General features: G+C 35.8%; 1 protein-coding gene across 1 annotated transcript in view; it reads right to left on the bottom strand.

The window, feature by feature from the left end:
* LOC114245744 (uncharacterized) overlaps positions 1-22,745 on the bottom strand; it is a 129,394-nt gene that overhangs the window by 34,862 nt on the left and 71,787 nt on the right. The window contains exon 2 of the mRNA XM_028178016.2: positions 12,892-13,026. Within this exon, the coding sequence (XP_028033817.1) occupies positions 12,892-13,015 (124 nt within the window). The 5' untranslated portion in view covers positions 13,016-13,026. The remainder of the gene's footprint in view (positions 1-12,891; positions 13,027-22,745) is intronic.

Below are 22,745 nucleotides of genomic sequence, written 5' to 3'. Positions count from 1 at the left end.
GGAAAAATTCTTGGTTATATAGGTATAACTCAACATTATCATTTTTGTTAAAGTTAAGTTACTTATTAGCTTAAATAACCTCATTTATTCCTCCAATTTGGTATGTGAAGAACATTAGCATAAAGTTAATTTGTAATTAACCATTACAAACTAAACTCATGTAAGCCAATGATCTATTATTACCAAATAGGCGACATATTATTATATTATAACGACGTATCCAGTCCATAAAAAGTTAGGTCTTTTTTCGTATTATTTGACTTGGACTTTAATGATATTATTAGATTTAAAAACGAATAAAACAAAATAATAAATGTGCAAAATTCAACAAGTAAAACAGCGAATTAAAAAAAAAAGGAGCAACCAGTTGTTTGGAGTAGTAACTCAGTTCGAGATTGTTCTAGTGCTAATCGACTTTTCATGTCCGGCTGTCCAAATACGCCACAGCTGTCCCAGTTAGCTAATTGTTCGAGTAAATATTAAACTTTACTCGCACCTCCATTCCGAGCTGATGTTCCGATGGCCAAATGAATTACTGAAATTCAACTTGAAGTAGAGGGCTTAAGTATTTAGTAAAATGTTTCAACTAATAAGAAATCGCAACACTTAGAATAGCTTCTGAGTCTTCTTTTTTTATGATTGAAGTATTACTGGTGGACCGGAGGCCTTTCCAGTTTCACCAGGACAGGTGGGCGGGCAAGGCTCAGCCAGGAGGGGTGGGATTTGCTAACAGCTGCCCGAGCGCCTCCTAAGAAGACTTAACAACTCAAGAGTAGCTACTTCGCAAATAAATCTACTACCGAATCGGAATCGCGACCCGCCGAGAAGATCCGGCGAGAAACTCAGCGGGCTGATGCATGGGTTAGGTTGCACGTCGACCTCTTTTCCGAGTTCGACGAGTACGTTTACCGGAATCCGTAAGCCTGCTCCTGGTGTTAGAGCTGAAGGTATCTAATGCAAGAGTTATTGGATCTGATGGATTTGTAAGGACGTGTCTAGGGCGACGACGGTGACTTCATCTTCTGCCTCTGCAAAGAGCATCTGATTAAATTAGGTACTCAGGTTTGAAAACGAGGAACGCTTTACCACGTTTTCTCTTGCTCATTTTTTTGTGTGTCGGTCTGTACGGCTGGAATTTTGTATAAATTTAAACTAACTTCCAGATGAACTAGAGATTTTAAAATTCAACATAAATTTGAAACGAATGATTATGCAAGAGAACTCAGAGAAAGTCGTAGAGAAAACTGTAAACTATTTATTTCTTATTAAGTTTATTTTAAAAAAGCTGCTATTATTTTTTGCTTACACCGTAACCACGTCGCTCTCTTGAAAAAAAAAGTAACACAATTCTCGAGTCCCAAAACTGCTTAATTTAAATAAAATACTTTTACTGAATAATTTAATAACATAATGAATGTGGGGTATGCTACGACAATACTTGAACATTATAAAATGCTTACAAGAATATATTATTAAACTTGCTTTAATAAGTGTTCCAAACCAATGAGCTCTATTAGATAAACTTCCTACGTTCTAAGCACGACATTATCTCCAGTTAAAATTCCCGCTTTGTTGCATTCCAACAGAAAGCAATTGGAAAAAGCGATTTCTGAAATACTACAACTGACATTTTTATTTTCATGTTGGGTTTTTAACAAGCTACATATTGAAAATACACGTCGAGATTTGATGTATGTTTGTTAAATATTACAATTTAAAAGAAAATCTTTGTGTTCTTTGAATGATAATATTTATTACAGGATTCACAGATTACCTCCGCCTTAAAATCTTAGTTGGAAGTTTGTTGGAATAGTTTTGTATAGCGACTGTCCCGTCAAATCGTAACGCAAAGAAAACAAACATCACAACAAGAACCTACGCATGAGACCTCCTCATACGAATATTGTGATTCCAGTTTGCCGAAATAAAACTCAAAGAATTCTGTTGCCCATCCACAACACTGCACAGCCAACATACAAAAGTAAAACATACAATAATTGCAGTAACAAAAGGTTTCAACTTTATTCGAGGTAGACAACGACTCCTCGGCGCTGCCACGACCAGTGTGCTTAGTGCGAGTTTTTTAACGTTCTCGATAGCGTAAAAGTTAACTCAAATTTGTTTGCAATTGGAACGATTGCCTACGTTTGCCGCTAGGGGCGCTGTTCGAACTGCATACAAAAATTGGTTAACTTTTACGCTATCGAGAACGTAAAACTCGCCCTAAGCACACAGATCGACGCCACTGTCAACGTATCACATACTACAGGTCAGAGTTAATCGATTTAATTACACTCGCTCGACATATTCTTTTAAGACAATCTAATTTGAGACTCGAGTGCGGTAACATCATAGATGGGTAAACAAAACTACTCGTATATATTTATCTCGTGCAATCTCGTAATAATGTAATGTTAACTAATATTGAATTAATGAAGCACTTTTCGCACTATTATTTCGCCTCTATATAATAATGTTTTGTTCGTAATTTAAAAAAAAACCGTACCCAAAAAAATAATTAGATCGAAAATATATTTTTCGTTCAAATCATGATAGAACACGTCGACTACATTAATATGAAAACGGTTAAGCTAGAACCGTTAAATAATACGCGAAATTTGAGATATGCACATTGCACTGTACCACAAGGATGTATGCGGGTAAGTGCGCGGGTAGCGGGCGGGAAATCGCAATCCCCAAGGGTCTCGTATTATTATGCTCGCGTACTACCCGTGACGAGTTACTAGGCGTTCAAATAGCAATACTTAATTTAAGAATTAGGTAAGGAATAGAACAAGTTAAGTTTTATTGAGATGGAAGGATCTCAGGTGGTTCCGAGACCTTGCCGCTTAGTTAGGAGGGATGAACAAACTGAAAGGCTCAGAAGAGGAAGCTTTACTAACAGCTGTCCGAGTGCCAGCGTATCAAATTGAACGGCTGATTGAAGGATTAGAATCGCGATACACTGAGAAGATCTAACAGAAAACTCAATGAGGTTTATCATGCATAACGTCGTTGTCAAACCAAAATCAGCTATGTGCACTTTTTGACATTTTCATTTAGTTCACAGCCCTATCTATCTACCGTATAAAAAAAACTGTTATGTGTCTATAGCTTTAATATTTATCTATATAGCTTTCATTTGATATAGTTCTTAAAAATTCACCTTCATATAAAATTTTATACGAAAATGTTTTTACTCGTTAATTCAAAATAAGAGTTTTTGCACATAGCAGATTTTGGTTTGACACCGACGATATATCCGTTTCATCTGTTTATTGGCCTGCTGTACCACAATCGTACTAAAAGTCAACTTACACTCAATTGACATTTACATTAATTACGTCAATCAGCCACATATCGAATGGAAACATAATTTACAATGGAAATATTGTTCAGAACCGACAGCTGTATTATTTAATTTATTTATCCTGTGACAATTAGCCGTTGGAATGCTTTTGTTTTGCTTGATTATTGGTGCACTGCGTCAGTTAGGGCTGATATACACAAGAAGATCGATTGAATTACGACCTGCAAAACCTCTGTGGGGACTTTTGTCTTTCGTTTTGTGCGATTATCAGATTCAATTAATGTCTTTCAGGCAAGTATACTTGTGTTTGAAATAAAAATATCGTAATGTGCTATTAGTGTGAAGTCGTCGTGGCCTAACGGATAAGACGTCCGGTGCATTCGTGTTGACCGATGCACCGGTGTTCGAATCTCAGGCGGTTACCAATTTTTCTAATGAAATACGTACTCAACAAACGTTGACGATTGACTTCCGCGGTGAAGGAATAGCATCGTGTAATGAAAATCAAACCCGCAAAATTATAATTTGCGTAATTACTGGTGGTAGGGCCTTTTGTGAGTCCGCGCGGGTAGGTACCACCACCCTGCCTGAAGCAGTAATGCGTTTCGGTTTGAAGGGTGGGGCAGCCGCTGTAACTGGGCGGGCTCCAGTAACCACTTAAAACCAGGTGGGCTGTGAGCTCGTCCACTCATCAAAGCAATAAAAAACAATAAAAATAAAGTATCTATGGATTAGTTCGACGAGCAAAGTAACCCATAGACATAGCCCACCGAGTTTCTCGCTGGATCTTTTTAGCGGGTCGCGATTCCGATCCAGCGAGCTCACCTACCCGTCCGCGAGAAGCTAGAATAGCCGTTTAGACCACTAACGAATAGGTAAGGCAAGAAAAAACACTAAGTGTAACTAAGTGTAAAACACTAATGTGTAAGTGTAAAAATACTTTGAATATACGATTCGGAAGCGTTTTAAAAACATCAGGTCACGCACACTTTTAATGAAATGAAACTTATAAAGTTTCCATACACTAGACGAGAATATTCCCTCTTGAAAATATTTCCTGTTCGGGCTCGCACTCGTGAACCAGCCCTTAACCGACATAATTTCTCGTCGTGTTAATTTAAATTATCTTTTTTGAATTGGTAAATTAAAAATAGAATAGAATTATGATTTTATGTAAAAGTTATGCAAAGGCACTGTGTTTTCGCGTAGGTCGCCACTATTTTATGATCACGCATCAAAATTACTCGTAACGAATAAAATCTCATGAAAATAAAAACAAACCAAAAATTTTATTAAAGCTGACCGAGTCATCCGTGACCACGAAAAGTGTCAAGTGTTCGAAACGTCAAAAATAATAAAAGCGGTACTAAGCCGTAGAAGCGGTCTTAATTGTGTCCGCGTCCCACGAAAATCGAAGAAAATTATGGACCAAAAATATAAAACTTACGTATTATAGTTCTGATACGCAATAAGTTTATTGTTTATCCACAGAAAAAAGAGACAGTTGCATCGCTCACTACTGACGCCACCACTTTCCTATCTAGAAGTTCAAAATATAATAGGGGTTAAAGAGTTCAAATAATAGGGGTTAAAGTATGAAATTGCCGTTCTATTGTAATAGGTACTTCGAACTCACATAGAACCTTCATGGTTTGAGATTTTTGAGTGAATCTTTTTTCAGATGGTACCTATGAAGTTATTCTTTTAAAAAATGCAACATTCGATTATCGACTCTCAGTTGTTTTGTTTATTCAGCTTAGACAAGAAAGATGGATACTTGGAAAATTCGGGTGATTTTTGAATACGAGTTCCGACGCGGAACTAACGCTGCAGAAGCAGCTCGCTATATCAATGTTGCGTTTGGAGAGGGGACTGCTAATGAACGCACCGTGCGATTTTGGTTTAAACGCTTTCGTGATGGAAATTTTGATTTGAAGAACGAACCACGTGGAAGATCGCCCACACATGTTAATAATAATGAATTGAAAGAGATGATGGAAGCCGATCCGAGCATAACTACCCAGGAGTTAGCGTCATGGTTTAACATTACCTTACCAACAATATTGACTTATTTGCGTCAAATAAATAAAATAAAAAGTATGAAAAATTGTGTTATTCACTATAGCTTTCTCCGATCTGGTCAAACAATAGCGGCAGATATCTACTGTGCCGAACTTCAAACAATGATAGCAAAACTTGTAGTGAAACAGCCCCGACTCATGAATCGGTCTTCACCATTATTGCTCCATGATAACGCGAGACCTCATACAGCACGAGGAGCCGTTTTAACTCTACAGGAACTGCAATTAGAGCCCATTCGTCACCTTCCGTATTCGCCAGACTTTGCTACAAAGGACTACCATTTTTTTCGTGAATTGGACAATTTTCTACGTGATAAAAAGTTTTCTTTCCGGGAGGCAGTACAAAATGCTTTCACACAATTTGTAGTACCTAGATCACCAGAGCTCTATCGCAAAGAGATAAATGATCTTTCTATTAGATGGCAGCAATGTATAGATAATAATAGTAGATATTTTGATTAAACAAATATGTTAAATGAAAAAAAAAAACAAATTTCAATTTTTTTATGTAAATCGGCAATTTCATACTTCAACTCCTAATATAAATCAACTGACTCATTTTTTTATTCCCGACATCAACAAACGGAATACTTTTCCGAAAATTTATATATTCGAAAATACAAATATGACTAAAATTTTCGATGTAGTATTGTATAAAATGTAGCGCTTAATTAATACGTCATTTGTTTGCGCTTTACAATGGTGTTCAAGCCATAATTAGAGTTGACGTATTACGTTGTAATCGATTTTCGTGAGGCGAGCTCTATTCGATTAATTTGGAGTAGACAGATTCGTGGTTCAATTCCGCTAACGACGTCGAGTAATCGACAGATTGCCTATTCAACGACATCAATATATTGTCAATAAACCATTTCCGTTCTCAATCGTTCATTGAATTTTCCATTCCCTATTTAGAAACAACCTACGCAGATGCTTCCTACTCGCTACGGTAGCAAAGAAAACATCTCCTAGCTATTTCCTTTTCATTCTATTGAGTGATCTTTACAAACAAAGCTCTTGTTGTCGTTCATAAATACAATTATATTTTCTCAGTATTGATACTCTATTTGTTTGAAGTTCGAATATTTATCAACAGATCGTAACAAACGTAAGTAATTTGACGCCGTTGTAGCCTTATACAGCACCGAAAAAAGGTCACGAGCTACATCAGTCAAATTCAAAACTAAACACCAAAGTTCAGTAAAAGTCAAAGGCCGTATAATGTCCTATGTGAACATGGGCCACGCGCTTAGAAGATGGTTTCTCAATTGAAGTTTTAGATAAATTACGTGTTTTCTATTCTAAAAAGCCTCTGTGAAGGTCCTGAACAAAATAATCCTAATAAACGTTTACACATGGTTATGAGTATATAAATGATTTAATTACATAATATTCACTATATATTACATTAGTATTATATGTATATACAGTCTATTTCACACAGAACACCAAAGGGAAACTAGGGAGACTGGAAATCAGCTCTGTTTCTGTCTACTTCGTACAGCTAGCTATAGCTGAGCCAGGCAGCTATACTTCTATGTAACATTTATAAGTTGGCATCGAACGATATCTCGATTTGTTATTTAAACATTTAAGTAGCATCTATGGCAATTAATTGGAACATAGCATTTTTCGTCACCTTTTTAATATTAAGCACAAAATAAACAGTCTTCGTTCTTAAATCTTCATTTGACCACAACTCTTTTATGACATCACTGTCACGCCTTTTTTCTATTGTCGTATTCTGGTCATCATCGAAATTATGTTAATTATCTAACCCGGACGAATGAGATTCTTAGGATATCCATGGCTTCATTAAATCCGCTGAACTGGTTGTGTAAATTAGGCCTTCAATTGTTGAATTGGGTGGCTAGTTGAGGCATGATTATAACACGATAGTTTGGTTCTTAACTTTTTTAAGTCATTATACATTTAAATTTTATGAAAGTCCTTCATATTAAAAGCATAATAGTAATCTTGTTGGACGTTAAATCTGGAATACCATCAATGACGTGTTCAATTAAAGCAGCGTCTTCAATTTTGCCATGTCATTTCATCCGACATACATAGACACAGTCTAATCATGAATAAAAACATTTGTGTGCAATAAATAAAAAAACGGCAGCATAATTCGCGTAAACACTCATCAAAAGTTAAAAATATCACTTTTAAGACGTATGTAGATGCTTTTCTTTGTTGATGGATGAACAAACTCACAGCCCACTGACACAACTGATATAAAGGTCACCAGAGCACATGGATATTAACGTGACTTCCAGCGCCCACCTTCAGACGTGCCTAATTGTATTTTACTCATTGAAAACAAATTTAAAACTAGGCATTTGCTGTCATTAAGTATTCCAGTAATACAATAATTGTAACAAGGTAATTTCACTGCACCTCCAATTATTAAGCTGTAGAGCTGTTTTCTCAAAACAGTAACATTAATGACGACAATTAATTAAAGAGTAAATAAAGAATAATTTTAATTTTCTCGATCCATCGTTCGTTTATCCGTAACAGGTTTTCGCAGCGATCATTTAGAAAAAAAAAGTTTGGTCTATCGGTGTCTTTTCTTTGAGTATATTTCAGTAATTACTATTCTCTCTCCACCTCAATGTCGAAATTGAATTTTGTTTTCATATTGCTGATTTCTCGATCTCAACTTATAAAATTTACATATGGTTTAATTGTAAAATTACGGCTTATCAAATTTGCTTATGGTTTAAATTACGAATGCATTTTTTAAATTATAATCTCCACTAGAAAACTATGACAATCAAATCACAGAGAAATTCAGGTGCTATGTCATGTCAAGATTTTTGCTGACGACATTGCTATCTCTACTCTCTGCGGAATACAATACTATTTTCCCCATTGCATTGTATTGGAATTCCAACCACGAGACTACCTAGAGAATTCCATTTCAATCGAAACGCCATTGTGAAATCTGATAAAACTAGATTTTCTGTTGTATATTGCCTGTCAGCGGAAAATCTTTAACCAGGTTCAGTTCATTTTTGTAACATTCATATGAAAATATGTGGGAATAATCTTAATTAATTTATTTTTGATCATTGTAGATTAACCTAATATAGTTTTAATATACTTATCAAACTAAACAACATAAAGCATTCTTTCCAAATATTAACGTACATAACTGAGACAGCAATCCGAAAATTGTTTTTTTTTTTTTTTTTTTATTGCCCTTGTAGGCAGACGAGCATACGGCCCACCTGATGGTGAGTGGTTACCGTCGCCCATGGACTTCAGCAATGCCAGGGGCAGAGCCAAGCCGCTGCCTACCGTAACCGTACCGTGTTTGAAACATTATCCATAATTTTCATTTTGAATTCAGCTCAAGACATTATTAGATCACAAATAAACCGAAGAATATGAACTATACAAATTAATTATCTATTTTGTACATTATTTTAGAGTCGGTACAGTACAGTATAAGTCAGAAGCCAGCGAACTAGCGAGTCAAAGTTTGAATTAACAAGTTCCTCGACGTTGCCTTGTATATCATGTCTACAAATTCGATACTAATTAATGAACACCCACGTGAACAGCTAAAGTTTTATTATTAAATTATAATACACCGGCGCTAACGGAAACTGAAGTTCTTTGAGATCCTGCACACACAGATTCCGTATCAAAGCTTGCTTTCAAAGAAAAAGTTATCTTACGCGTGGTTATTACCGGAGTTCCTTGTCCGATAAATTATAATTTTAATATGAATTTATAAACGTTTATTTCATCTGAATTTGATAATTGTTCATATTTAAACTTAATAAAAATATTTTAAAGAAGTCGGAAGCATACAAATTGTTCGCGGAAAATGTAATTAATATTTTCGAGTAAATTAACTGGACTATTTTTGTTTAAATGTGAACACGGCGTTTTGATTTGTGAATAATTAATGTATGTCTATACTAATACTAATAATATTATAAAGAGGAAATATTTGTTTGTTTGTTTGTTTCGAATAGGCTCCGAAACTACTGGACCGATTTGAAAAAATATTTTTCCATTAGAAGCCGACATTGTCCCTGATGAACATAGGCTACTTTTTTTTTTTTTTTTTGTTTCATGTGTGTTTTAATGTTTCCGAAGCGAAGCGAGGGCGGGTCGCTAGTTTGTAATAATACGACTACATTTAATTATTGTTAAATAACATGACTCTAATTTAAAAATCAATCAATACTGTTTTTGACATATTTATTTATTTCCAGAATAATACTGAAATAATAGCTATTTTTTTTGTTGCCAAAGCTGCCAAAGTGTGACACTCCAGGTTATTAATATCCATTTTAATTTATTATATATGTCCTCGTGTTAAATAATAGTCGTAATACAAAATTCCGTTTTCAAAATTCAGAACTGTGGAATGTCAAACGATTGCAAAAATAATTTGTGTCGTCGTTGTGCATCCCTTTGTTTCATACTCTGTTTCAGACAACCATTATCGTTTGTTTAAATGCACAGCATATTAGTATTCCTGTCAGCGTTGCCTTCCAAAATATATATCTGGCTTTGTATTTTGATTGTTTTCAGGCTTTGTAATACAGTCAGAGCTTTAGAATTCTATATTATTATTTTATTTGGTCTACTTTTAATATTTATTACACGCGAAGAAGCTTTATAATAATTTTAAACTTTCATGAAACGTTTTACTTGATGCTCGAACGACGTATCTGCATTTCTACGCAAACTGACGAATGCAGTTGCAGTTTTTAATCTGTTCCCCGATACGTAATAACTCCATCTGATATGTGATCACACCTTCGGAAACGCAGTCAGTGTCGGGGTATTGCAAAACATGCGGCGACGAGTTTTTTTTTATTGCATTATGAGTGGACGAACTCACAGCCTTCCTGGTGTTAAATAGCTACCGGAGCCCATAGATATCTATAACGTAAATGCCGCCACCCACCTTGAGATATCGTATGTTTCATGAGGAGTGCTCTGAGGAATTGTTTGAGATGATACTATCATCTCGTTTTTACCATCGCACCGGCCGCCACCGGAGTAGAATTAATCCATACTACTTGGAGCCGCTGCGTTCATCCACCATCCGGCTTTGGAATGAGCTCCTCTCCACGGTGTTTCCCGAGCGCTATGACATGTCCTTCTTCAAACAAGGCTTGTGGCAAGTATTAAGGGGTAGGCAGTGGCTTGGCTCTGCTCCTGGCATTGCCAACGTCCATGAGCGACGGTAACCACTTACCATCATGTGGGTCGGATGCTCGTCTGCCTGCCCAAGCAAAAAAAATACTTCTATGGTCTCAATATAGTTACAACGGCTACCCCACCTTTCAAACCAAAACGCATTACTGCTTCACAGCTGAAATAGGCAGGTTGGTGGTACTTACCCATGCGGACTCACAAGAGGTCCTATCACCAGTAATTACGCAAATTATAATTGTGCGGGTATGATTTTTTTTAATAAAATCAATTTTTGACTGAAATTTCTGCCTACCTGTTCGAATATTTCGCCGTCCAGTAATATCGGTGTTTATACGTCCGAATTAATGGACGTGTAGCCTCCGACAGCCGTACTACACCTACGTGACGCTCCGAACCGAGAAATTGGGAAATTGAAATGCTCGACTAATTCTGCAACCCATCCTGTGTCCTGATGTGCATTAATTTTCTAATAGACGCGTCGACGGTACGATGCTTTCGATTATTGTTTCGAATCAACCAATTTAAATGTTTCAAACGTTCCAACATTTTGATTACTTGAACAATTATAATCAGTAGCGAATATTGTAATTTCAATATCATTGGCCTTGAATTTTATCATAATTTTTTATAATTTAATGTAATAAAATTATTTTTGATAAACATAATTTAATAAAAACAATTATTATAAATTGAATAAAAAAATAATCAAGAGAATGTAATAAAAAAAATTCGCTGTGCCGAGCCCACCTAGTGGCATAAAGAAGAAAAAATATCATTGGCCTAAAAAAATTCTAAAAATTAACTTTGACATCGAACTTTAGCTACAACACTTTCATGTCACGTTCGAAGCAATCATTTTCAATAAGAAATAAAGTATGTTTTCAGTTACAGCTCCTGTCAATAAAATAAACACCCTGTAATGAATTTGAACTACCAAATTGGCTACGTCCTCTTTTGTTATGAGCAGACAAAGAATTCAACTTAGGTAGCCTACCAAATCTGTAGTCTGGGGCGATACGAGGGTCCATTCAACGAGCCTATGTCAGTGACCTCTAATACACGCTATTCAATTCACACGATCAAAAGCTAATCAATCAGTAAAAGCAAACACAGCCAAATAAGAGTGTATGAGTGTGATGAGGTTTGTGTGAGCGAAAACATGGTGAATGATGTCCCACAACGTGTTGCATACAAACACTTATTATACTATTTCGTGAGTCATAGACATAATTAAAACTACTCATACTATTCCAATGTGACATGAAACGCAAAAGTTCAGAATCAAGTAGAAAAATAGATGGTAGTTAATACAGCATTGAAATGTCGAAGAACAACATTTTAGTCGTCCGTGACCACGAAAACTATAAGGCCCTTTAGCACAAGGCCTATTTTAGACGTGCGAACTTTTTTTCCTAGCTAAGCTGAGAGCCTTGAGGGGCTATTTCAGCATAACCTTAACTAGTAGGTGAGCTCACGGGACTCAAATCTGACGACGTTGCTAACACTGGCCCTAGCAAGAGCCGTGCTTCGCTGAATCTACCACCGAATCGGAAACGCGACCCACTGAGAAGATCCGGCGTGAAACTCAGTGGGCTGTGTCTGAGGATGAATTTACTCGTCGAGCCCTTCATTGCAAGCGACGGGTTCGACGAGAACGATGACCGGTGCTTGAGGTACCTAAAAGCACCGTTAGTGGATCGGAAGGATCCGAAATGACGTGTTTTAGGGCGACGTCGACTGCTTTCCATTCTGTCCGTAGGATCGGGAATGTCGTTACCGGCGGCCACGATGAGAAGGTTCTCATGTCGTGCCGCTTTATCGAAGTGGACGCGCAAATGACGTGTGTTTCAGGAACGCGCGTCGTTTGGGCCGTAGACGCAGATTTTTACGATACAAGCACGTGCATACAAAGGGGTGTAGGAGGAGAGGAGGGGCGCACACTCTGGTCGTCGCACCGACTCAATTGTACAACTGAACTGATCAGATCAAAACGTAGAAGCTACGAGCGACTACAACGCATCTATCCGAGAGCTGTAGAGGCGCAGTAGCGTAGTAGACGCGCGCTTCACGATCACCGCGTGTGCTTAGGGCTACAAGGTTCGAACCTCGTTTGAAGAGCGTCATCTGCGCGTCGGCTGCGCGCTTAAAATACGCCGTGTACTATGTGCCTAAAATATTCGAAATGTCGGAAATGATATAATAAGAGTAAAAACCGTGAAATTAGACCGTAAAAGTAGTTTTAGTTATGTTTTTGATACTCCATTGTCAAACAACACAAAGTAATGCTATCTTATATATTTATATTTTTACCTGTGTGTGCGGCATGTTCTGTTGGACTGTAGCAGGGCGGCGCGACGCATGCTTCAGTGGGGCTACGGGGCGGAGGCCCGGCGTGCCGCTGGGTGCCTTTCTTCACCATGTAGCACCGCGGCATCGCGGCCCACGCTGCGTAAATAATAATAGTTACATTTAAAAAACAAAATATTCTCAAAAACTATCAACTTAATTAGCTTGTCAATTATGTATTTGTTATACGAACTGCAAAATTATGTTTAATTTCTGAACGTCAAAATGTCAGCGAGCGACGTCCGCCATGACACTATTTCTCTTTTAAATCCATACGCCAAGGGCGACGCATCGATTTTAAATAATTAATTTGTCATTTAAGGACAATATCTCAAAAACAATAAATACAGTCCACGCTCGTTTACTACAACGCAACAAAATTGACTTATATACTATTATTATTTACTTTTTTGTTTTTTTATTTTATTTACTTGTTTAATAAAATTCTTATCATTATGATAATGATATATTTTAATAAACGTTGCTTTTTCTTATAATAAATAAGAGTGTAATTTAGAAAAGGCACAGCACATCATTTAATAGAACGAGGAACAGTTTGTCTGGCCATACATTAAAACATGCTAATATGCGACCTCAATCGCTTTGAATGTTGTCGAAGTATTCTTTCATCTGATCAGCCCATTGTAAGCTCGTACTTGCTAGTACTGGTCACCACCTAACCTTACACGAAGCTATCAAACAGTATGCTTTAGGTGTACCTTTATAACTGACGAAATGATGGCTGTACTACAATATTAACATTCTTTCAAAACAATCAGAGCTTCAATTTGATGTCGTAACTTGAGCAGCTTTAAAGCCTTTATAAAACATACAAACATACAATTCTTTATAAAATCGAATCGAAGTAAAAGTAACAATTTAAGCGAAACAAAAAAAATACTTAAATTTTTACTGGTGGTAGGACCACTTGTAAGTTCGCACGGGTAGGTACCACCACCCTGCCTATTTCTGCCGTGAAGCAGTAATGCGTTTCGGCTTGAAGGGTGGGGCAGCCGTTGTAACTATACTGAGACCTTAGAACTTATATCTCGAGGTGTATGGCGCATTTACGTTGTAGATGTCTATGGGCTCCAGTAACCACTTAACACCAGGTGGGCTGTGAGCTCGTCCACACATCTAAGCAATAAAAAAAAATTTAAAGAATTAAAAAACATGATTTATTTTTCGAAATAGTCGAAAAAATAAATAGGATTGGTTTTGAACTATGTATATTTGACGTGGAATCAGAGCCTCGAAATGTAAACACGTCAGATACGACGCACTTCATACCTTTTAAAACTGTACAAAGCCGTTTCGAACTGCGGAACGTGAGTTTTCCGAACATTTTCATTTCATAAGATAAATAAACAACTTGTTTTTGCTTTCACGCGATTCGGGCACCGAAACTTTTTTGATATTAAATTTAATCGTGATGTTTACTCTTATTTTATAAAACACTAGCGACCGTCTTTTAAGACCTGCAACTTTTTAATGAAAACTATAACGAAGTTTTACATCAAATTCTTTTATTCTTAATTTTTCAGCGACCTCGGTAAGAAAATACGAAAAACTTATTAATTTATTCATGAACCTGATGAAATGATGATGATTGAAATGATATTTTGATTTTTTACTATCAGATTTCGAATAAAAGCGAAAGAAAAGAAAAAAGAATAAAAGAAAGATTTATATAGATAGTACTTCATTCTTGACCGACACCAAAATAACGTTTTGCTATTTTGCGGTGACTGGAATCGACACATAAGCCGAGTGAAGTCACAGTTGCGATTCAGTATGTAGATGATATTTATTTTTTCCAAAAATATACTTTATAACATATATTTTCCAAAAAACTAATTAGAAATTTTTCAACTCTAGTAGCAACTGCATAATAAATATAGGAATTTATGCTATGTAATTTGGAATCCGTTTTATCACAAAGCTATACACAATAAAAATCACAAACTGCAATATTTTAATCGCTTGAGAATTATCCGGTATCATGATACTGATACCCTGAAGAAAATAAGTGCGAAAATTGTGAAAATAAAACGAAACTTAAAAAAATAAATCCGTAGTAGCAAAATTCAGTTAAGAAAATCTCGTTTGATATGCTTTTAAACCATCATGAATGACAACAAAGGTCTGGTGTCGTAAAAGCAAATACTGGTATATTAGACAGGCCTATAATTTATGTAATATTTCGGTGATATCTTGAAACGTTCTTTTTTCATATAATATATTCCAACTTATTCTGGCTTCGCTTTTGTATCTACCATAATATGCATGGCGTACTATTCTACTTAATCGGAGTAAAGATATCACATTGTTCTAAGCTTTATAAGCCCTATTAGGTAGAGTGTCCCCGTAATCATGGCGCTTGCAACAGCTCCAAAACAGAGAATTCATGTTAAAGTCGTGATAAGAACACGTTCAATCTTCTCCCTGGTCGTATCACTCTTATCAGAACGGTCGTGGTTGTCATTCAGTATCATTTCAGATGTTATAAGCCTCACGAGTAATCAACACATCAAAGGAAAAACAAAATTGTTATTTTATTTAATTCCGAGCATTTATCTACCTTTTAAACCTTCTCTGGACTTCCACAAATAATTTAAGACTAAAATTAGCCAAATCAGTTCAGCCGTTCTCGAGTTGTAGCGAGACTAACGAACACCAATTTATTTTTATATTTAGAGATAAGTAATATCGACCTATTTTGCTCATGCAAACTTACGCTCGTGTTAGTCGAAGCGTAACGGGTCCACTGGGCTCTCGTCTGTCGAGAGAACAGACCCTCAAACCACGCTTGGACAGATACACGGATTTGTGTAACGAGATCTACGGTAAACCAATGCACTACTCGGGTATTGAGTGACATGTATTAGGCAGATTGCCTGCCTTGCTTACCGCTGTGCACTCTGAAAGGCCGAGAGCTATCTGTTACCTACCTTTCATTGAATTGAACTAGTCGGAAGGCTGGTTTCCGTTTATACACTGTATCTGCTAGTGTACGTGACGTAAATGATAAATGATATGCCTACGATGTATCCAGAGTATATGCTAGTAAACATAAAGACAGTTTTAGTGGTCTCAAGTATACTAGTATATAATACAGTTTACATCAATATATTCCTGTTGCAATTACACAAAATATTCTTGTAATAACACTGTCTTGTACACAGGTTTGTATCTGCAAATCTTTGTTTGTTACAGTAATACGCCATAAATTGCACTTTTACGAGGATTTTACCTGGACATTCGATAGTTGAGAAATTTTTTATTCCGATTCTATTGAAATACATAATTGTGTTCTGTTAAATAAAAAGTATGTAAAGAAAGGTATTTATGTTCTACATTCAAAAAAATGGTAGCAAATTATTATTAACTTCTTTAAGCAGATTACAGATGACTTTATACCAAATATTCTTTGTATTTGTTAATTTACTACGGACTAAATTCAATAACCTAACTTTTTGTAGTAAACTTTTAATATTCGATTTCACGCTTCTTTCATCAAACGCGTCGAAAATCACATACAAACTTTAAATACCTGCCTAATACAATACTAAACCTGTAAGGGGTAACAATCTGAAGAACGCTTTTTAGTATATGAAAAAAAAAAAAAAAAAAAAAAAAAAAAAAAAAAAAAAAAAAAAAAAAAGTATGTGAAATGCATGTTCTAATCAGAAGCAGGCTTACTTTGAAAATGACAAGCAAATGGCCATCGCTTATTTTATTCCTATAGGCATAAAATAAATAATAGATAGATATTAAAGGTATGAAAAACCAAAATTTAATGTTTGCAGTTAACGCGACTTAGGCTCGACGTTAATGAATCAATCAGTCAGTCAGGACAAGCAATTATGTATGTATAGATTGGGATACATTTAGACACTCCAACAGTTTCGAGCTATAGTGTTGTGGTGTGATATTAGTGTGATAAGAATGTAAAATATGAATAAGTACGAGGCAAAAATTATTACACCCAGACTATGAATTAAAAGACGTAAGGTATAGTAAGCTTTAGACCAATGAAACGATCAATATTTGATTTGAATATATGTTTATTAATTGGTTATTGTTAATGTCAAAAATAAAGTTAGTGGTAGAAGTCACATGGAGCGTTAGATATTATCTAGAAGATAAAGGGAACAGCTAGTATATGTAAAACAAATCAATGGTTATTGATACATTCAGCTTAATACGGCATTTCGTTGTAATCAACCATCCAATGTGTCGCTAACACGCAGTGATTTGAATGTAGGACAACGTGGAGAGGATTACGATTTGCAGTTGTTTTATTATACGAAAGTTTATGAAGCCAATAAAGTCGTCGAGCGTATGTGGATTGACACTGAAAACTGAGCAAGTGCATCAGGAAAAGCGCTCTAGGGGTTCCGTAGAAAAAGTAAATTTAGAGTTCTAACAATTTCTTAACACTTTATTGAAGAAGGCTTTGACAGGCGATTTTTTAACGCCATGATTTTGCCATTCGGATACGGAAAGCAACGAGTATAAGAGGAATCGAAAAGAAAAAAAAACGTACGCCTTGCTTTTGTCTAATTTACATCGTAAAGCACTAAATTTAGCTCAGTGAAATTTTGCTTTCAAGAATCAAAATGTTCACTTAATTTATTTTGAGCATGCTCTCAAGTAAAGGGAAATTCTGAAATATCAATATCAAACCTGTGACTTTAAACTGTGTTTCTCTCATTTAATTTGAAGCTATGACTTAAGTTTACCAAGACTTAGAGTTACAAGAAACTAAAAGGTATTAGTGATTCCCGTCACGACAGAATCGTTCGTCTTTTCTACGAAGATAATCAGCAAAAAACGCACAAAGCCCAAGCGACGTCCACGTCGGTGCCATTTTATTACGAGATCATGCAATATGAAATTACTTACACGATAAGTAATTAAGTCTTTTTAATACGATTTTATTAGCTTCAGACGTATGTATGTTTGTAACGTGATCTTTGAACATGATTTTGACCCCCTTCAAAACGTCTGATTGACTCAAAATTTGGTATACTGATTAAGGACCGATGACAATTCAATATTTAAAAAAATTCAAAAATTGAAATTCTACCAAAAAATGAAAAATAATTTTTTATAAATTTGAATTAAAAATGGTGTAAGAAACAATGATTTTATTGTAAAAAAAGCGTGCTGTGCGTGGTATCAGCAGTTATAAATATTTTATGAACAGATATGAGTAGAAGGGATATTTTGATAATATCCTGAAAAGCACCTCACGCTTTTTTACAATAAAATCATTTTTTCTATTTTTAGTTGGATTTTCTATAAAAGCGTATTTTGTTAGTTTTTTTAAACTATTATTTATTTTCCATAAACCCCCGAGTGACGTTTTGTTTCAAACTTTTCACTCTCTATATACCTACAATCCTACGTATTACCATACGACAGTTCGTTGATATGTCTATCTGTCAATAAGCATTACACGGATAAAACGTAGCGTGAAATAAAACGGAGTGATATAAAAAAAAACATTCGAAAGCTGTTTGCTCTAGCCGTTAATCCTATTGCAGTTCGCACGGTACGAAGCGGAATAAGATTACGCTGTACGTGACCCAAAAACTGCCGGTGAACTCAACTCAAAATGTACGAGAGCGGCACCCGTTAACACGTTCGACAAATTGAATGTTTTGTAATACAGCATTGCTAAAATCCATGGGCGACGGTAACCACTCACCACCAGGTGGGCCGTATGCTCGTATGCGTGCAAGGGCAATAAAAAAAAACAGCGACTGCTCAATGGTTAATGTGCGCGAAACATCAATTATTTGTTGTGTGATACGGGTCACTTCTTTTTTGCTGTTACGTAAATTTGTGAATGAGTTTACGACTCGTCTGATCCTAAGTGGTTACCGCAGCCTCTAAACACCGCAACTTCTACTACCCAGACTTTGAGACATGAGCTCGAAGTCTCAATTGTTTAATAGCGACTCACGATTCAAACTGCTGAAACTCTGAACTCAAAGAAATACTGTGTTACTTACTCGTGTGCAAGCTTACAAAAGGCCCACCAGTAAATTAAAACCATTACACTAGTATATATAATACATAAAGCTGCTGCGCAGTCTGCAATGTAACTCACAGTCGCCTTTCACGACTCTCCTGGGAAGAGACGGTTGTGGTGCTAATTATTAGTGCTATTCTAGACTGACACCACATGCACTAAGTCGTAATCGCGCTCGGTATATCCGGGTTTTGGGTCTCACATTATTTATTATTTGTTCTTGCATTCGATACTATTACAAAATTTAGCAATCATTACAAAATCCAGAAACAGAAGGTTAGCGTTCTGATATTAAACAGTTCTGAGTGAATATCACAATAATTTAACTATTAAATGTAATTTGATATAATCACGAATATACTAACCGAGATACTTCTCGAAAACCCTACCACAGCTACATTTCTGAGCGCCGCTTAATATTATTAACTTAGCACACATTGCACTTCGACTTATCACTCAAACTACAGTTCTTTTTATTAAAATACTATGCAATGAATAGCTCTAGCATAACGTTTTTATTCGAAACTTCGCTCCGTGTAATAAGCAGCAATAGCTGTCAACGAAGACAACTGTCTATGCGGCCTAATTCAATAACAAGAAACGATTAAACAAGACCGCCCCGGGAGAGATTAGCGCGCTTAGCGCAAATCGAGAATGAACTACAGAATTCAATTACAGTTAACCGAAACGCAAAGCCTTGAAAATAAAGTTACCAGACTTATTTTACAGGATTCATCAACGTGAATAACGGGAAGCCCTACGCCCTCGGACGCTTGTACCTTAGTCGTACTGCAACTCGTGTTTTGTTTTTATATAGAGTTTGTTTTTTAATTTTATTTTGTAACTTTTTTTTGGTTTCTTCTTATCTACCGAACTCGGGAGAAATAAGCGCGTAAAGTTCCGCTAAATGAATACATTTTCAAAAAGTGTATTTTCGCACCGAATTGTTCTTGCGAAGCACGTGGCTTTATGCGAACAACAAGTAAATTTGAGTTACACAAGGTTTTTTATTCTTGTATTCTTATTACTGTGAAATTGGGCAGCATCGTGTTTCCTCTTTTTGTTAAATCTTATGCGCTCATGGCTCGTGTACGGACGGTCCATTGATGATCTAGCGAAGACAAACTTTAAACAATTCATTTTTCAACTGAATTTAACTTTAGCATCTCAATTTTTTAGAATTTAATGTGCGTGCTTACTTTAAAGATTTTCACAGATTCTTTGATTTTTTTAAATACCAACAGCTAAAGAGGTTGCTTTGACGTTTGCTCTTTAAGCTCTATTCAACAAGTTATTCTAGAATTATTATTCATAGAACTAATTTTTTTTAACGAATATGTTATATGGCATGTCTATGGCATATGGCATGTGATGGCACTTAAAATTATGTTATTAAGATTTTTTTTAATCCTTTATAGTTTTATTTTGCTTTTTCTTCTCAGGACTGTAGCTATTTTTGGTAGAGTTTACTTTGGCACCTAATATTTATCTAACATGACGTCCAAGTTGAAAAAAATGAAAAATAATTTCAGTTGGCCCTTTTTAAGATATTGTAAAGTAAAAGCTGTCAATTTTTATGGATATCTGGTCCAGCAGCAACACCTACAATTCGCAGAATTCAACTTGAAAGCATAATATTTAGATAGATATATTTATCTTTAGCGAACTATCGGACCTCACTTCCATTGATAACAGTCCGAGTAAAGTTTTACAATCAGTAACTTTTGATCAGAAACACATCGTATTCTCTGCGCATATGGAGACTATATACATATGTGCTTGCATATGCTTCTAAAATATGATATAAATGCTAATCATCACACAGCCATTTTGATAAACAAAATTATCGATAAATGCTATTTCAATGAACCTGTTTATTTATACCACGAAACAGAGTTCCGGTTTGAGGTGCGGAAAACTCGTTATATAACAAAAATTGAGACTTCGACCTCATGTCTCAAGCGGTTTGGGTCTAAACATATTTAAATCGAAAAACAAGAAGATGAAATCGATAACTCCGTTCAGCTCGTATCGTTGCTCGCTCATTTTGCGTCAGGCTTTTTGTTAGACAAATACCATTTTCTTTACGATTCCCAAGTTTGACAGCTAGGATCTGACACTATGCTATGTCGATACCTTTTCGATACTCGGCTTTCATTACGAATAGTTGAATAATGGATTAACGAAGTAGTATTGCGTTATTCAACTATTTGGCTCTGGAATGAGACTCTGTGTGCTTAGTGCGAGCTTTTTACCGTTCTCCATTGCGTAAAAGTTAAGCCAAATTTGTATGCAGTTGGAACAGCGCCCCTAGCGCCAAACGTAGACAAACGTTCCAATTGCATAAAAATTTGAGTTAACTTGTACGCTATCGAGAACGTTAAGAAACTCGCACTGTACAACTCTGAACTAGTTAGGGGCTCTATTAAACAATTTTTTTTATTAGTTTACGAATGATTTTCTTATATTGCGTTAAAAAAAATCCACTAATTTTTTTTTTTCGTATGTTAAATAAAAAAGCAATTAATATCGAAACATATTTTAGTTTAAGACAAAAAATACACATCATAATATGGAAAAATAATTCATAAACGTAATAATATATGATAATCACAAATGAGATTTCTTAATCCGTACAATTAATTGCCTTACTTCTCACCTGCCAGTAAAGCGGCATGACCCTCCGAATTTCAAACAAACGGTATTAATTGTATACTCCTGAGATAAAATTCCTTATTGATCTAATAACCCACAGCTCTGTACCGGCTCGGTCGAAATTAATATCTTTGCTAGATTTGGTATTCAGAGGTCCTGATGGAGCTGTTCTTATATGGGTACTGCTTGGAGACATTGAATGTTTTTTTCTTTGGCCACGTATTCGTAATCAGTGTGACGTAATCGTAGCTTACGTCACAGATCCCAGTATTCGGCTCTCCAAAAAAATTTCCTGCCGGCCTCCCTTCTCGAATCGTCGTTCCGCCTGGCCAGGGGACGCCCCATGTCATAGCATACGTATGGATGTATGTGTAGTTGCCATTGCCACTTTGCCACTTCAACTTGCTCTGAGCTATGTCAATGACTTTATATACCTATTGAATTACCTCATTTCTAATTTCAAATTTGTTTGGATATGTTTGGACATAACATCCGTACTGAAAGCTCATTGCAATTATTAATAGTTCAAAGAAGAGTAGACGGTCAACGTTCTCGCGGCCAATCATCTACAAGGTGGACAGACTTGATTAAGTCATCTACTAAGTGTTCCATTACTGAACGCACACGTATCGCCATAAATAGAGAGAGATGGAGAACTCACGACCACTCCGCCAAGAGTGTGTGACTGAGAAGAAGAAGAATTTCAACTTTCAGAAAAGCTCCGAGCATTGCTATTTCTATAGCTCACTGAACAACCTTGAACTGAGGAACTAGCTTTTACTGTAAGTATACATGTCCACTAGTAGTAATAGCAAAACATAAAAATGTTAAAATCAAACTTCACTAAAATTAAAACGGCAAATAGTTCAGAAGAAATAATTAAATCGTAGCAATCATGGTACCAAATTCTAAAGTGTTACGTAACAAGTTAATATTATCTCAAGCGTCCTTAAATTTTATATCTTTACCGGCAGCGGCATCAGCTATATTAAAATTTTCTAAATAACGTTTAAAAGAAATTGAATTTCTACTAGAGTAACACTTAGAATGAGTTCAACATGCATTAAGTATTTACGGTACAAGATTTTCGGTAAGCGTAGTTTTTAAAAGTAAAGTAAAG

This window comes from Bombyx mandarina, chromosome 01 (genome assembly GCF_030267445.1).
Source record: "Bombyx mandarina strain Sakado chromosome 01, ASM3026744v2".
NCBI lineage: Eukaryota > Metazoa > Arthropoda > Insecta > Lepidoptera > Bombycidae > Bombyx > Bombyx mandarina.
This window is presented reverse-complemented; position numbering and strand designations above follow the sequence as displayed.